The 18049-nt window shown below is 39.3% G+C and overlaps 1 protein-coding gene across 1 annotated transcript; it reads right to left on the minus strand.

Moving 5' to 3' along the window:
* Positions 1–646: 646 nt before the first annotated feature.
* Positions 647–18031, minus strand: LOC116678209 (UNC119-binding protein C5orf30 homolog). The gene is made up of 2 exons (XM_032508237.1): positions 17930–18031; positions 647–2669 (listed from the first exon to the last, which is right to left on the minus strand). The coding sequence occupies exon 2, from the start codon at positions 2660–2662 to the stop codon at positions 2009–2011; it is 654 nt and encodes a 217-aa protein (XP_032364128.1). The 5' UTR covers positions 2663–2669; positions 17930–18031; the 3' UTR covers positions 647–2008.
* Between the last annotated feature and the right edge of the window lie 18 nt (positions 18032–18049).

Genomic DNA, 18049 nt, shown 5'->3' on the forward strand with positions numbered 1-18049 from the left:
TTAATATATCATTTGACAATTACTAAAAGCAGATGAAAAAGAAAATATCAATTAATTGAACAGTTTTTACTTAGGTTACAGTTTCTGTGATATACATTCTATATTTTTAAACTTGTTCAGCTGAATGAATTTGAAGCTAAAATCTTTTAGTCCTGCAGGGTACCCTCTATTCGATTTGACTTGTTGAATCGGCCAGTGGGCAGTCAGACTCAGTGACCAATCTGATTGGTGGAGTGCTAGTCCTTGACTAGCAAATCAGTGTTTCTTCCACAAGAAGAAGTCCGAGAGCTGACAATGGCAGTATCTTCTTTTTACTAGCCATTGTATTTTCTTTCATTCAGAGAGTAATGACAACGATCCTTCTTGACTATCAGCAGCGATGTGTACTTTTGTTGATTTTAGACCCTGCCTGTGGTTAATCTATAGATTGGGCCATTTAGATCATCCAAATTAACATTTTGATTATTAGTGGGTGGGTGATATAATCAATAACAGAGAAAATATTTTCAACGTTGATCTAAAATGTGAACAGAGCTGCTGTTGGACAACTCAAAAAACAGCAGCTTATAACTTCATTGTAACTAATTTAGAAGCCTAAGGTTTAGTTCTGTTTCCTCTGTCAAGTTTATAACTACAGTTAGTTTGCTGCTAAAATGTCAGACGTAGTCAGCTGCAGTGACATTACTGCGCGCATGGAAATTTTTACAAGCAGCCTCTCTAATCTTTAAAGAAAACACTTGCACAGTGTTACAATACACCATTTAAAATGCAACGCAGAATAAAGGAACTGTCGTGAACTGCAGTCAAATGTCCATCTGGGTCTCTAAATCGGAGAAAATAATTTGTGGGTAAATGGTGTATTATTTCAAGCCTACACGCAGATTTGAATTAAAGAGCCAATTCATGCATCAATAATGGAGTGCGTTTGTATAGGCTATATAATATTGCATATATTTGTATAGTTCTTTTCATACAGACATCATATATTTATATATATGTTTGTGTATGTTAAATACAACAAATAAAAAGGTGCGACATCTTGACATTCTTATTCCTATATCTACAGTATTTACTCTCTCTTTCTCTTGCGCCTCTTGATTTACATACCAAAAGTGAAAAGACATTTAAATGATACATCGGTGTATCCTCAATTATAGTTCCTCCAGGGAGCCTCCTCACTCATTATTTGCATTTTGGGAATTGGGATATCCTTCAAAAAGGCACGCTGAGAATAATTTCCATCACAAGCTGGAGAATTGGGAAGCAGGGGGGTCAAGGAGTTACAATTTCAGGGAACTGCCATTTCCTCTGTTATTGGTCATTGTCATGTTGTCAATAAAGATGTATATAGGACCTCAGGAAATTAATTACTACGTGACCCTTTAAGCCAATCACCTGCCAACTCCTATATAAAAAAAAATAATACTTCCATTTCCCTTCATGCTCTGATGGCCATTAAGCTGAAATTTTAGCATGTATTTATGACACTGCAATAATAAAAATATTTTTAAGTACTATTATTAAGTATATCAAACGCTAATTTGACAGTTATATGCAGCGCCATAATCTGAAGAAGAAAAAAAAGAAAATCACACAACTTTCACTAACACAACTCCTCAAAGATCAACTATTATTGGACATATAGCAATGGTGCATTTTAAAGCTGATACAGTAAGGGATATGTGCTTTCATCAGCTGTAAACTGATAATATTAGTGTGTTGTTGAACAGTAAAAACACACAACACAGTCAATAAATAGGTTTACCAGTTATTGCTAAGTTTATATTATTCACATTATTTAACCTCAACAACCTCATTACAATGTGAGGAGTGATTTAAAGATTTTCTTCATGTTATGTGTACAGTACAAGGTAAAACCCCCAGTTAATAGAATTACAAGATAATCAGACTGCCTTCTTAAAGAACAATAAAAAGAAACCAAGCTGGAAATAGCACCTAAATCCCCAAACAGGTGAAAGATGCCTAAAAAGGGCCTCCCACTGTGCTTTTATGTCTTGTTTCTGGAAAACATGCGCTCCCCTCGCAGGGTAAGGTGCTGCAGTTGGTACTGTAACACCTCAGTGTCTGATGACTCTTTGATGCTTATTTTGTCCAAATTAAGGTAGTCCAGAGACTTGGACTGGGCCCTCTTCCCTTTAAGCAGACATAGGGGTAGTGTTGCATGATGACCCTTCCCTGGCTCCCCGTGGGCCAGGGACCTGAGAAAGGTGTCGCTCGAGCTGGGCATACGCCTCCGTCTCCGCCCACTGGCAGTAGGAATGTCGTAGGGTTGGTAGTAGCGACTTTTGCTTTTGCAGATTCTTGAAGAACGGTGGATGTCCAAGTCTACAGACTTTGGGACAGTGCTCTGGATGGAGCTTGACACAGCTTCTGATACAGAACCCTTCTCCGGAGTGCCTTCTGACCACTGATGGGCCAGTTTGAGAAGCTCCTCCCCAGTGGTGAAGCCCACCAGATAGTTTGAGTCCATGTGCAGGATCTGGTATCCTGCAACAGTACCTCTAATAGGTGAACATGGAGTGCTGGCACAGCGAGGTCTTTCTGCTTCTGGTTTTAATGCAGCTTTGATCTCAGTTGCAGGAAGAATAGAGACGTGTGCCCTTGACACTCCATTGATATCCATTTCCATCCTTACAGACATATCCTGACTGATGAAAGTTAGAGAAAAAAAACAAATTGAGTCACTCTTTTGTCTGGGAGCAATACAGCAGATACACAAAACACAAACATCAGAGGCCATATTCACTTAACATCTTAAAGCATGGGATCCGGTCGCTCCTAAATGAACCGGTCAGTCCTAAGTAGGGCTGGGTATCGTTAAAAAAAAATTAGATACCGGTACGGATACCGATACCTTGACTTTGATAAGGTTGTCTAAACTTGAAATTACAAAATAACACATTTTGAAGCTCCTACTACGTGAGCCTGTCTCTGCATGCATATTGGCTCACTGATGCTGATGAAATTTACTCCTTTGTATTGAAATCGGGTATTGAATGACAAGGCATTTTCAATACTTAGAGGACTTTAGAGGAAAACCGGTCGGTACCTAAGAGTATTGAATTCGGTAACCAGCCCTAGTCCTAACTAAAAGATCCAGTCCAGCCCAGATCCAAAAAATGTGGAGAATGAAAAGCGCTGCTTTAACTAGAGAATGTCCGATACCATTTTTTGCTTTCCGATACTGATAACTGCCCTTGCATATCGGCTGATACCGAGTACTCATTTTCTTTTTTTCCCCCAGTCCGATGCCCCTGTTCACAAGGGTTGAAAATAGAGTTAATCACTTTAAAAGAACCTGAGGCTTCTGGGTGTTACTAGCAACCAGGTGAGATAAAAAAAATAGTTTTTAGCTTAGATTTAAGGGCTTCCTGGTATTTATGTAATGTGTAAACGTGCCAGCTTTTCTGCAGACACGTTTGAGAGCAGAGGTAGTTTCATTTAGCCACGGTTCTGAAAGTACTTTAGTGCGTTTCTTCCTCAGTGGAGCAACAGAGTCCAATATCTCAGGACAAGTAAAGGCAATGAGGTTGGTGAGTTCCTCAACATTAAGATTACAATCCTTAAGATTGAACTGACTGAGTCTGAGTCTTTAAAAGCAGCTGTGAGGTTAATTGCACGCCCACAACATTCGGGAGCAACAGTGGAAACGTCCAAACAGGACACAACCACAGTAAATAAGACGGGCAGATGATCTGAAATACGCATATGTGTCGCATATTTCTTTAATGGCAACACCTAAACCATATGACAGCATGAGGTCCAAAGTATGTCCTTTTTCGTGTGTCAAGCCAGTGACAGACTGTGTGAGATTAAAAATCAATAGGATTAAAAAAATTCCTTAGCTGTAGGTCTGGATTTGCAGCACACATGTATATTAAAATCCCCAACAATTAAAAAGCAATCATATTTAAACGCAATCCCAGCCACAAAGTCAGTCCACTCCAGTCAAAATTGTTATTAAATTTTGAAGGTCATTACACCACCTTGGACACATTGGAAAAGCGGTCTTAAACAGCTGCCGCTCAAAGGTGGAGCAGCTGTCAAAAGGAATCTTCCAAAAACCATACTTAAACATAGCAGCTAGCCCTCCACCTTTACCGGTGGTCCAAGGGAAGCTGAGGAAGCCACATCGGGGGGTGGGGAGAAGTTCAGAGAAAGACGGTGAACTTGCCATAAGCCAGGTTTCTGTCAATAACATACTGTATAATCCAACTCACGTGAAGTGAAGAAGTCATTTAGGAGAAAAGTATTGTTGGCTAGCAATCTAGCATTGCTAACTAAAATGCTAGTTAACATTAGTAATTAAACCTACACTGTCCAAACTGTCTGCAAGCTTCCTCATGACAATATGGTGATTTGTCGACTATGCGTCAGCAAGTTGCGTGGTTATGTCACAATTGTTAGCCTATTTTTACAAAAACCTCTGCTACGGAGCCATAACGTGACATACAAGTTAACAGAGCTTGTTACATTGTTGTGTTTCTTTAGAAATAAACAATTGATAAATTGAGTCTTTAAACGCTTCAGGTGCAAAGTTATTCACTGTCAAAGTGACATGAAAAATGAATGGCAGTCAATGGGATGCTAACGGCGGGTGATGGCTTTGTAGCATTTTTACCTTAACCAACCTTGCCTTTAATACTTTAAAAAAAATGGTATCAACTAAGAAAAACATTTTAAATTTGTAACAGCATCCTTATTTGGTCTACTATGTAAGAATATTTTTTTTCGTCCCTCATCTCTTGATTCAATCTTTTCTAAGTTGCAAAACAAAGGTATATTTTATGTGGGGGAAATTAGAAAAAAGTATTGAAATTTTAACATTTTATGTTCACAGGGATGTGATCCGTTGTATCAACCCCAAGTACACCCGCCCTTACCAGAGACTATTTGGCAAACCAGTTAAGCCCAACTTGGTACAAGATAGAAATATATTGCTCAAGAGCCCTACCTAGCTGTCACAGCAAAATGAAGCTTAAAGCGCTGCAAACTAGAGACAAGCCGGATACTCGGCTAAACGAGTATCCGGTACAAATAATGCACTTTTGCCGAATACAGTATTATACAAGTAATACGAGTCAATATCTGTGCTCGGATTGAAAACTCCTCATTGGGTAGCGGAGACTGGGTTGTTCTGTGATAGTCACAGCGCCCCTCCCCTATACACACACTGTGCTCACTCACACACCGAACACTGAGAAGTGAACAGCGCTCTCTCTCTCTCTCCCTCTCTCTCCATCTCCCTCAGTCACTCAGGTCTGCAGGTCTTTTCCGTTAACGTTTAGGGTTTCTTGAGCTTCAGGTTTGTTTTTTACCTCGGTTTGTAGTACTTACTTAGTAACCAGTACACTGTAAACCTTTGATGTAAATTTACAGCTAAAATCTCACAGTATTTTACTGTTTTAATATTATACAGGATTATACTGTATGTGGCAATGCATTCTGGGAGAAAATAAATTAACGGTCTAGGACTACAGCAAATATCTGCAGAATGTTGATTACAGATTTACTGTAAATCGCAGTGCATCTCGGGAAAATAAAGAAAAAAGCGGGGATTACAATTTAAAATATTTCAGACAACGACAGGCTCGCGATGCATATCAGTCTCTGGTCTCTGAGGAAAGCGCGTGGACAGCAGCAGTTGCACCAAGAGGACGCGAGTCAGCGGCTTTTTCAACATTTATGTAAGTTTGAAAATATTTTTGTTTGCCTGCATGCCTTGAAATATTAAGAATAGTTTTATCGATTCATTTTTTTTAGATATTGCAGCAGATCACCCAGTAACAGTAACGTTAAGCTAGCTAGCTAGTAGAGTTAATCATCTGGTGTTCACGGTCGCTAACATTACCACTAACGCCGTTAACGGCTAGTTTATTGTTAATGGTGTGAGTAGTATGTTAGCTAGCTAACGTTATCACGGTCGCTAACATTACCACTAACGCCGTTAACGGCTAGTTTATTGTTAATGGTGTGAGTAGTAATGTTAGCTAGCTAACGTTATCACGGTCGCTAACATTACCACTAACGCCGTTAACGGCTAGTTTATTGTTAATGGTGTGAGTAGTAATGTTAGCTAGCTAACGTTATCACGGTCGCTAACATTACCACTAACGCCGTTAACGGCTAGTTTATTGTTAATGTGTGAGTAGTAATGTTAGCTAGCTAACGTTATCACGGTCGCTAACATTACCACTAACGCCGTTAACGGCTAGTTTATTGTTAATGGTGTGAGTAGTAATGTTAGCTAGCTAACGTTATCACGGTCGCTAACTTTACCACTAACGCCGTTAACGGCTAGTTTATTGTTAATGGTGTGAGTAGTAATGTTAGCTAGCTAACGTTATCACGGTCGCTAACATTACCACTAACGCCGTTAACGGCTAGTTATTGTTAATGGTGTGAGTAGTAATGTTAGCTAGCTAACGTTATCACGGTCGCTAACATTACCACAAACACCGTAAACGTTAAGCTATCTTAACGTTAATGGTGTTAGTACCCTATAGACGTTAACGTTAGTACCCAGTAGAAACATTTTCCTGAAGGAGCCTAAAGTTATACTGTACACGCGTTTGAAAACTCCTTAACGCAGTGCTGCATCTACCTTAATCTACTGGAACCCTAATCTACTGGAACCTTACAGACTTTGGTGCTCTCATATTTGCTCGGGTTTTCTTATAAAACCATAACTCTAACTAGCTAGATAACAGACTTTTTGTGCAAAAGAAAAGAATGTTATATTGACGTGTTACTCACTTTTAATTTTTAATTTTTTTAAACGGTTTCATGGTCCATTTTTCAAAGATTTTAGGCGGACTTTTTTATTTCTGCAAATGAACATTGTTTAATCATATTTGCTTGGTTTACTACTAAAACTATAACTTTAGATAACGGACTTTTTGTGCAACCGAAGATATAATATTGACTTGTTATCTATTTTTCAAACGGTTTATTGTCATTTTTAACTCCGATGCAGCGGCCACGGGTTGACTCCGAGCTGCGGACCTTTGCTGCATGTCATCCCCCTTCTCTCTCCCTTTCAATTCTAAGCTGTCCTATCCAAATAAAGGCATAAAATGCTACTATAAGGTAATTATTGCATTTTTGTTATGTTTTTCTTTGCAGGTGTCTGCCACTCCCGCCATGTTACAGACTGTCCCGCTGCCTGAAAGCTGAGATTAATAGTACCGGTACGTTGTTTGTATAGCAGTCTACTCTGCATTACCTTTTTGAGTTCATTATTATATCATATATTTATATTACAGTCAATACTACAGAGCATTAACAAAAATATATGTTGGTTGTCATGACCTAACACACCATTTTTTATGGGGGAAAATACACTGATGGAAAGTCATCAGGCTTTGTATTTGTTGGGTATAGCCACAATGCCATAGAAAAAAGGTTTAGTTTTATAATTGTAGAACAATGTATAATTCTACCATAGCCATAAATATGAAGACATTTCACGTGGTTTAAAAAAAATATGGGGATATGTAAATAAATTCAGATCAAATTAATTACGTACAATGAAATCATATTGTTACCATTTCTATTATATTCCTATTTCTTTTAGGTCCAACTGACTGATCAGCGGGGGGTGTGAGCGTGGAGGGCCAGGTTGTCAGTGAGGGGGGTCCTTTGAGCTGGGACTTGCTGTTCTAATGTCAACTCACTACAACTTTAACCTGCAATACCAGGACCAGGCTGCATGCTCGTTGGAGTTCATTCAGAGGTAGGAGATTTTCCACACATACTGTATTATACACCGGGATTGACTTTTTATTGATTAAGTGCTCAGAGATTAGAATTTCAGTAGCTAAAGCTTCTAATTTGCTACAAGCATAAACATTGACTAAAATAATTTAAAAAAAACAACTTAGGGGTTTAAAGTAATTTTGCAAAAACCCAGCCTATTGTCACTCGTTACGCCACATAACTACCACCGTCAAGCATCGTTACTGTTTGTGACATTTCAAAATAAAAATATTTCCCTCATTAAAGTCTTCTAAAATAATACTGTAACAACACAGCTCTAATGTTCATGAAATGTTACCAACAAATGCAGAAGGAATAAAGTGAACTTAATTGTATTATGCGGTAAAATATCTTTTCCAGAAATTATATACTTCTGGACATTTCTAAATTATTGGTAACTGTATTGTTTATTTCCTTTGGAATGTGTAATTCTACAATGGCATACATTACATACAGTTTTTATTCTTGTTTAGTAGCTGAATACTACTTGTATAAGAAAAATACAAATTAAGCTGTAGTGCCTTTAACACTAAAAGAGGATATATTCTCCTCCAAATGAACCATTTCTTCATTAACCTATAGCATTTGTGTTGTTCCATTGTCATTTAGGATCTGCATGGGGACTAATCCTGAGAGAGGATCAAAGGCACCCAGCAGAAAAACTGGAAAGATGGTCCAGAAGAAACCTTCAACAGTGAACCCGCATGTCTGCACCCTGATCAGGAAGCTCAACGACTTCAAGTGGGACTTTGTTTGAGTTTCTCTTGTATTGTTTTGTTTAGCTGCAGATATCATTTGTCATCATCAATTAACAATATCTGCTAGTTTTTGTGTTGTTTAGTTCAGTTCTTGCGGCTGTATGTAGTGTTTTGCCCCATTCAAGTGTTTCATTGATGTTTTAAAGATTTTTGATTTAACGGTTACTGCATGGGAGCCAAGCAGTTACAAGATGAGTTACTACATTATGATTGATTCTAAAATAAAGAGTTAATTAGATTTTGAATCTTGCTTTTTCCTTGTTATTTAAGACTAATTATTTATTGCAGTGTTCCCTGAGGTAGCATTTAAAGCTGCAGAATTTATTCTTCTGGATCAGTATACTGAGAATTTCATAACACTATGTTTTTGTGCTGTCAACACAATTGTTGTACATGTACAACAAATTTAATTATATTTATTTACAGTAAATCAAAATAAACATGAAATTATATTTTAGTGTAATATTGGCAAAGCTGCTGCCAAAAAAAACTGTAAATTCAAATAAAGTAAAACTATGTCTATTTACAGTAAAATACCTGTAATTAAAAATAACAGTATGCATACTGTAAATAAACAGTAGTTTACTGGCGAAGCTGCTGCCAGTATATTACTGTAAATTCAAATACAGTTAGTAACTGTATACTGTTTACAGTTAAATACTGTAGTTTAAAACCGTATGCCTACTGTAAATTAACAGTAGTTTACTGGTGAAGCTGCTGCCAGTATATTACTGTAAATTCAAATAATACAGTTAGTAACTGTATACCTGTTTACAGTAAAATACCTAATTTTAATTTTAATACAGTATGCTTACTGTAAATTAACAGTAGTTTACTGGCGAAGCTGCTGCCAGTATATTACTGTAAATTTACGGTGAAAAGTTTTACAGTGTAGGTTTCTGGTAAACGTGGGGTTTCAGACATGCTACCTGGTAGAATGTGACTCGCGTTGCGTCTCTGCCGTTGGAGATTTTTTTTTAACCTCTGCTGGCTCTAACTTATTAGATCCGTAGAACACGGTCCCCCCGCCCCTCTCTCTCTTTCTCTCTGTCTTAAAAGTAAAAAAGAAAGTTATATTGAGTATGAAAACTCTGGTTCATTACATTTACTTCATAATTGCAACGCATGTGTTGTATTTGTTGTTGCAAAACTTGTTCTGTATATAGTTTGTTTGTTACCATGACAACACCATTGATCTGAAGCTCAAAGCTGATGCTGTCATGTAAATAGTTTTCTAATCAGCAATAAATATAACAATTTCTGATCAACCCATTTCAACTTATAACAAAATACTGGTTAAAGCCCCGCCCATTTCAAGACAACCCGACCCCCTTCCGGGTTAAATCCCGTCCACTTACGGGTTAGGCCCCACCCAGTCCGAGTGCCGATACAGATAATTCATGTGTAAACAGATACAGATAATGCTGTACTCGCTCATCCCTACTGCAAACCAAAGCTGTCTACACAGCCCAGACCAGACACGCCGTGGCAAAGGAGAACGTCGACATCCTGAAAGAATATGGCATTTTTGACAAAGTAGTGGCTGCTGCTGTGGATAATGCAGCAAATATGAACACGGCCATAAAAGACTAGAGTTTGTGAAACTGGGCTGCTTTGCTCAGACACACACTCAATCTTGCAGGAGAGTCTCTACTCCCTGACTGCAGTGGACTGCAAAGATATGTGCCATCATCGGATGGATGAAGAGGTCCTCGATGGCAAAGGTTGTTCTGCAAGAGATGCAAGATCTCCTCAGTAAGAATCACTGAATTTGTTCATTTGACCACTGTGAATGCTTTATAATTAAAATGCCTTTTTAGTGATGTAAATTTTGCATTCATTCAATTTTTTCAAATAGCTAATGTCTAAATCATATAACTAAAATCTCATAAATGTTGTATGATGATATATATATATGTATATGTTATGTCATTTGTTTCTCTGTATTTGTGATTTTAATGTTTGTGTCAGAACTGCCACAGCACTCACTCACACTTAATGTGAGTATTCGATGGAACTCTTTCTGCCTTATGATGGAGAGATTCTTAGAGCAATACCTGCAATTCAAGCAGGCAGCTTGGATCAACGGCTGAGAAAGAATATGGAGAGGGACAGGTAGAGCTAGATAGGAGAGAGGAAATCTGGGTGTCCTACTCAACGTATTTATACAGCACAGACCAATACACAAGATTAATAAAACACTAAGCAAGTTTTAAGTTTCAGTCAACTTCAAGTGAGAGTTTGATATTAGATAATTAAAAACAAAAAGTGTAAGCGAGAATAACTATGCATTTCATATTCTAAAATGTATCCTAATTGTCACACACAGACTTGCCCGGCTGAGTGATAAAGAGTTCAGGAAGGCAGAGGTACACTTCCACGCTTTGCGTTTCAACTGAAAAGAAGCCCACATGTGGTCAGATCCTGCCAATTCGCAAAAAAGCTTGAAATGCACTTTACTGTTACACACTGAGACACAGTATTTGTATAAAATCTCAAGAGGCAAGTTTGGGCAAACTTGTCCAAGCGATATCAGGTACAAATTAGGTGAACTTTCATTAAAGAACAATACATTAAATCATTCTATCCCGTTGACTTGATTTTTATTTTACAGAGCGAGAACTTAAGGAACTTTCTTGAAGTGTTAACAGCATTAGACCCACGCTTCAAACAAAATATCGGTGTCTGGTACCAAATCAAGAGAGACATGATGACAGACTCTGAGCAAGTTCAGGTTATATAATGTCATTGAAGTTGAAACATTTAATGTCTCCAATTCAGTCATTAAAATGTTTGGTCTATAAATGCCAATTATGTTATTTGCAGTCAACAGATGATGACTGTGGAGAAGATAGTGATGACAGAACAATGTATTTAGAGAAAATGATAATAATATTAATAATAACTTTGACTTATATAGCGCCTTTCACAAACCCAAGGACGCTTAACAAACGGGGGGGGGGGATGTAAAAAGATGAGAACGTAAGCACAGAAATGCTGAAATTATATTTAGGATTTTAGTCTTTGCCTTTAGTAGATGTTTTTCATTTAACAAATCTATTCTATGTTTTTCCTACAACCTCCAAGCAAACATCCAAGAAAGGCTCCATTTGAGGAGCTTTTTGCCAATAAGGATGCAGAAAGGATGTCATCACAGAGGAGGACCATGTCCTCCAGGACCATGCAGAGAAGGAAATGCAGATGTACAAGGAGACACCACCAACCTTTACGTCTGATAACCGTGCTGCCTGGTGGTGGAACCAGCGCATGACTTATCCTTTAATGTTAAACATGGCATTTTCGTGTTTGTGTGTTCAGGCCTCCTCTACACGTGTTATACTGTATGGGCTGAATGTTCACGTATATTGCATGAGAAGGCAGACATGCTCATATTTCTGAACAAGAACTGTTTTTAATGCATTAAGTTAGTAGTGTCCAGAGAGTCCAGACCAGGGTGCAACTTCTGCATATATAAATCTGCATTTTGGTCTGGTGCAGAGGAATTCCTAATTTTCTCCTACATGGACTGCAGCTCCCAAAACTAAAACTCCTAATTGACTCAAATACAATTTTGCTCTGTGAAATAAACCTGTGACATGTTTAGACTCCCCCCCTCAAGAATCGGAATAGAGAAAAGAACCAAAAATTGAAAGGAAGAATCGGAAATACTCATTCAAATCAAAACGATGCCCAACCCTTTTTGTTGAGTGAATAGTTGTCCCTCGCTGTGACGGGGCAGCAAGCGGGTTGGCTGATCCAGAGCAGAGTGGGCGGGTTGGGGTATAAGGTTTGACCACGTCCTGGATGTAAACTGGGGCTTATCCGTAGCCCTGTATGCAAATGCTAGTGTCTTGGAGCGGATGCAGGTAGCAATTGGTAACCAGTGAAAAGAGCGGAGGAGCGGTGTGAGTTGTAGTAGTCTAGATGTGAGCTGACTAGAGCCTAAACCAGAACCAGGGCCGCCTTCTGCGTTAGAAGGGGACATATCCTTCTGATGTTATGCAGCATGTATCTACACAATCGGGTAGTTACAGCAATGTTGGCAGTGGAGGAGAGTTGGTTGTCAAGTGTCACACCCAGGTTTCTAGCAGTCTGGGCGGGGACTACCACAGAGTTGTCAATTGTTATAGTTAGGTCCTGGGTGGGAGAGGCCTTCCATGGAAGGTAAAGGACCTAAGTCTTGTCAAGGTTGAGTATCAGATGGTGTGTGGACATCCAAGAAGAAATGTCAGGCCGAGATACAGTACGTGCTGTTACTTGCGTTTCAAAGTCCGAAAAGAAGAGAATTAGTTGGGTGTCATCTGCGTAGCTGTGATTATAAAAAGCTGTGCGATTGAATGATAGACCCTAGAGAGTTGGTGTACAGAGAAAAGAGGAAAGGACCCAGGGCTGATCACTGAGGACCCCAGTTTTAAGTGGGCAAGGTTCTGAGATAGATCCTCTCCAAGTTACCTGGTAGGTTCGTCCGCCAGGTAAGATATGAGCAAGAGAGCGCAGAGCCTGAGACATCCAGATTGTTGATTGTCAAAATGTCACTGTGTCAAAGGCAGCAGAAATGTCCAGAAGGATGATAACGGAAGAGAGAGAGGTTGTTGAATAGCCTATAGGCCTACATAACTGTAACGGACTTCCCCTCCAGTTTGGCATGCATGTGAACAGCTGATTAATTGCAAATCTAACCATCATAGTGTGAAATACAGTTTAAATGCTGCTGTTACATGAGCAAGGCTTAGCGGGGCAAGACAACGTCTCTGCAGCTTGTTCAAGCAGTCAAAAAAGGCAAAGAGAGGTTGCTCTAGCTATAAATAAATAAAAAATGCAGTACCTTTGACTGTATTCGAGTTACAACGCTGCAATACCTCCACCAGAGGTATACATGGTGAGCGCACCACTACTTCGTAGTAGCAAGCATGTACGACTCCCAACAAAGATGGAACAGAAGTGAGATATCTCACTCTGTTGCCAAAACAGAGAGCTTAACACACATGGTGAAAAGAGTAGCTGCAGCAATGTGCAGGCAAAACTACAACAAAAATATGGTGTTTTGATATACCTTCTGAATACAACTATGAACCTGAAATGACCATATTATGAGCACTAAATCAAAACTGTTATTTTCTCAGAAGTATAGGATAAAGTCTGAACCCACAATGCCACTCTATCCACTAACACAACTTCTGGTTTGTTTATTTTAATAAAATTTCAATTATAACAGGAATACATCTTCAACCATGCCCCCTAATCGCTATTTTCTCAGTTTCACTTCTTCTGTCTAGCCAGACATTGAATTCTTTTACAGTGGAAGTCTCTAAACACTCCTTCAGTTTACAATGGTACAGAGATGTAGCCTAATTAGCTACAGAGGCTAAAGCTGCTCATTTACTGTACAGTTTTATAAGGGGAACTGTCCACAACATTATAAACTAATAAACTTTACTAAACTAAGTTTTTCTTGAAACTTAAAAAATTCAGTACACAATGACAACAAACAGACACATTTTTTCCAAGGGGGTAAGCCTCTCTTCTCTAAGCGTAGCTCGCATGGCGCCATTTTAATGCTACAAAGCCATCACCTGCAGTTAGCATCCCAGTGACTGCAATTCATTTTGACGCCACTTTGATAGTGAATAACTTTACATCTGTTTCAAGACTCTATTTGTCCATTGTTTATTTCTAAAGTAACACAACAACAATGTATAAAAGGCTCTATTTGTAAATGTCTCTGATATTGTCTTACACATTGTATTTTTAATGTTAAGACATTGTGGTTTTATTGTCATTTTGTGGGTTGGTCCGCTTTTATTTTGAAAGCGCTGTTTTCTTCTTCTTGTATTCTGTTTGACGCTACACTTCCTGTTAGGGGTGATCCGAGTATCAGGCTGAAACGAGTATGCGGTACGGATGAAGCACTTTTGCCGAGTACAAGTATTATCCAAGTAATATGAGTCAATATCCGTGCTCGGATTGAATACAACTCCTCAACTGGCCGCGCAGCGTTCTGTGATAATCACAGCGCCCCCCCCCCCCCCCCCCCCCCCTACAAACCCGCTTGGATCAATCACACACACACAGAACAAGGAGAAATGTGCTCCCTCGGCCGCTCGACCCACTTCCGGGTTAAATATGACCACTTCCGGTTTAGGCCCCGCCCAGTCCGAGTACGGATCCGGATCCGGATAATTCATGTGGTAAACAGATACAGATACAGATACAGATAATGCTGTACTCGCTCATCCCTACTTCCTGTTACACACTCTTTTCCATGTGGTGCTCACGCATCGTCGGAGCGAAGGTAAACCTGTTAACATGTTTGTAGTTTACATATTTGTCAATTTGAGTCTTTTAAGAGAAGGTTTACCTTGCGATTTACCTTATTAATCTTTTAATGTCTGTACATGGTATTTCTAAGAGCTCCAACTGTGAGGATGTCAGGCTAGAAAGCATGCTAGCTAATGGACAGACACTTGATTAGCGCCCTTGGAGAGCGGAATAAGGTACGATTAATATGTGAAGATGATTTAATATATGTATTGTTTGTGAATCTACATTGAAACTTTTGTACTTCTGTTTTCCGTAGTTTTCACGGTGTTCATATGGTGCCTGGTGCTCCTTAAGAGGAAGAATAAATTGACACCGTTTGAAACTCTCTGCGTCCGAGTCCATAAATCCGAGGGGCCGCTACACTATTACCTTGTAGTTCATGTTATGGCGCCATAGCAGACGTTTTTGTAAAATTAGGCAAACGATTGCGTCATAACCACGCAACTTGCTGTTGCACAGTCGACAAATCACCGTATTGCCAGGAGAAGCTCGCAGAGAGTTTCGACGTACATCAGCTGTTTAGGTTTAATTACTAACAAGCATGTTAATTAGCAGTAATTAGCCTGTGTCTATGTTATCTCCTAACATATACCTACGCTCTCCGTCTCTGCTGATTGGGAATGATTCAGATTTCTCTTTGCACAGCTAACTGAAGACTTACAACTTTCAGACACGTTGCTCAAGCCACATCTACGTTGTCAAGCTCAGTTGGAAAAGTGCTCATATTTTCCTTCACTGGTCTCCATCCAGAGCAACGGGATCTGTTGGTCCATTTATTTAACTGTCTGTTTTTTTTCATCCATTTGCAAACTTGCAGATCTTACCAGACTTAGTTACGTTACATTTTATGTATGCATATGATTCCAACTGGGGTGGGCGGGTTGAGTGCCTTTTAATTTTACATTTTTTCTTTGCCTTTTGTGTATAATTTGTTGTGCTCTGTGTCACTTTGTTTTAGTTTAAAATCCAAACTGTACAAAATCTTCATTTCCATATAACTTGATTCAGTTTTCAATAAAATATGTTGCAAAAAAAAGTCAGTGCCCATAACACTATTTTTCAAGCTACCAGCAATAGCTGCCATATTTAACAAGACCAGAATGAGTGCGGTTTACATAGTACAGTAGGCAATGAGGCTTTCGCCGCTGTATGTGGTTGCCATGACTTTGTAGTAGTAGATCCTGACCAGACAAGGTTTGTGAAACAGATTATCTTCAGATAATATCAGACATCCTCTTTCCAAACATTTTGTTGGGTCATGTCAGTGGATTCTGAAAAGAGATTTCACAGGCCAGGGGTCTCATTTATAAACGTAGCATACGCCCAAAAACAGGCCTGAAATTGTGCAAACGTCACTTCCCACGCAAAGGTTGTGATTTATAAAAAACAAACTTGATGGGAGAATGTGCGGTCCTCCACACAAACCCTTGATCCATGCGTATGCACATTTGGAGCGAATGGGAATTGGCAACGCAGATGGTGAGGTGGTGAACTGATGTCAGACTGCAGAAAGTAAATATTGGGAATGGGAATAATAATGGGAATAATGATAACTCTTAATATTTTTATTGTAAGTATTGATGCCTCACACATGTTTTTTTCTCTCCATATTATCTACGTTATCATGAACAATGACTGACTAAGATGACATTTTAAATTCCCTAAAGTTGCTCTCCTGGATCTATGTACTGAATTGGGTCCAGTAGAGTGGGTAACATGCCTGAACTATGCCATCCTGGTCCAAATACAGGTCCCCCACACTCTGGGGATAACTGGCTGTTTACAGCTAAGAGTTTAATATAAATATTTTAATCTTCAACTTCATCACTAAGACATGCTTGGATATAATATAGTTCAGGTTAAATCTTATTCCAATTCCTTATTATCAATTACCAAGCATCTGAGAGGTTTTATGCTTTTTCTCCGCCAGTTGGCATGATCCGGCATGATTCAGCGTCACGAAAGAACAACTGCCAGGGTCATTAACCTACTTAGCAGCTTTCACGAGGTGCTTTGCATTGACTTTTTATGGTTGAAAAATGGGTGTGTACAGGGCAGGATAAAAGGCTGATTCATGTACACACACTTGTAGGTAATCTGTGATTTATAAAAGGCACGTTTTATAAATCTGAATTTTTTTTTTCGTATACCATTTTGGGCTTTTGGGCGTACATACACTTTTAGTAAGGATCCTCCCTATGAGACCCCAGAGCTTCATTTCCTGTCAATACTGTTGCAGGCCACAACGCTAACAAGAAAAACCCTGCTTGTGAATCAGAATTGAATCGATTTGGGAAATAACTGTTGATACCAGCCCTACTACTTAAGTTTCAATTGGTGCTCTGGCCCTAATAATAACAGTAATAATAAATAGATCAATTTCAACAGGCCTGCACCGACCATTAGTCAATTCGGGCCCTAACTACTTTGCTTCTGTTGTGTCCGTGTAAGCAGTGGTTTGGGAGTATAACCAAGGATATTGGGCCCCCAAAAGTCTAGGGCCGGCCCTGCATAGACGGATAAGTACACAGACAGATAAGAGCGACTGGAAGCCGCAGTAGAAAGGTTATAACGCCATGGCGCGGCGTACAAAGCAACAGAACCCCCACCCCCAGTGCAATACCGCTGCAATAACTGGCTCCACACACACACATCACAAACAGATCCATGATAGGCGTGGTGCAACTGCTAATATTTCTGTAGCGTTTTTTTTAAAGCTGTGTGAAGGATAACATTTCCTAAAAGATGGCTGTTGCAACAAACGACAGGCCGGGTTCATCCTGTCCGCTGCTGCATGTGAGCTTGTAACACTGCAGTAATAATATAAAATAACGTCTTTTTACAATATTTTCATTGCTGTTCCACACATGGTTAAATGCGACGTAGCCTATTGATATTTTAAAACGACTGTTAAGACTTGATTGACACGATCAAGTCCTAGGCGCGTTTGACTGTCGTTTATTGATGGGCGATCCTAAATCACAATCGCTGTTTAATAGTACTCACACATCAGCTATCCCCAGTTCTCATGACCTATGACGAAACGGACTGAATACAAATAAAATACAAACCTTTTGGACTAAGAAGAATCCGATGTTCAACCTGTCGTCTGTGCGGTCTCTAGCTTCTGCGCTCTCACGCCTGTGTTCCGTCAACAGCAGCAAACGGAACACTTCCGGTCTATTTTTCAG

The sequence above is a fragment of the Etheostoma spectabile genome, unplaced genomic scaffold, assembly GCF_008692095.1.
Source record: "Etheostoma spectabile isolate EspeVRDwgs_2016 unplaced genomic scaffold, UIUC_Espe_1.0 scaffold00006622, whole genome shotgun sequence".
Taxonomy (NCBI): Eukaryota; Metazoa; Chordata; class Actinopteri; order Perciformes; family Percidae; genus Etheostoma; species Etheostoma spectabile.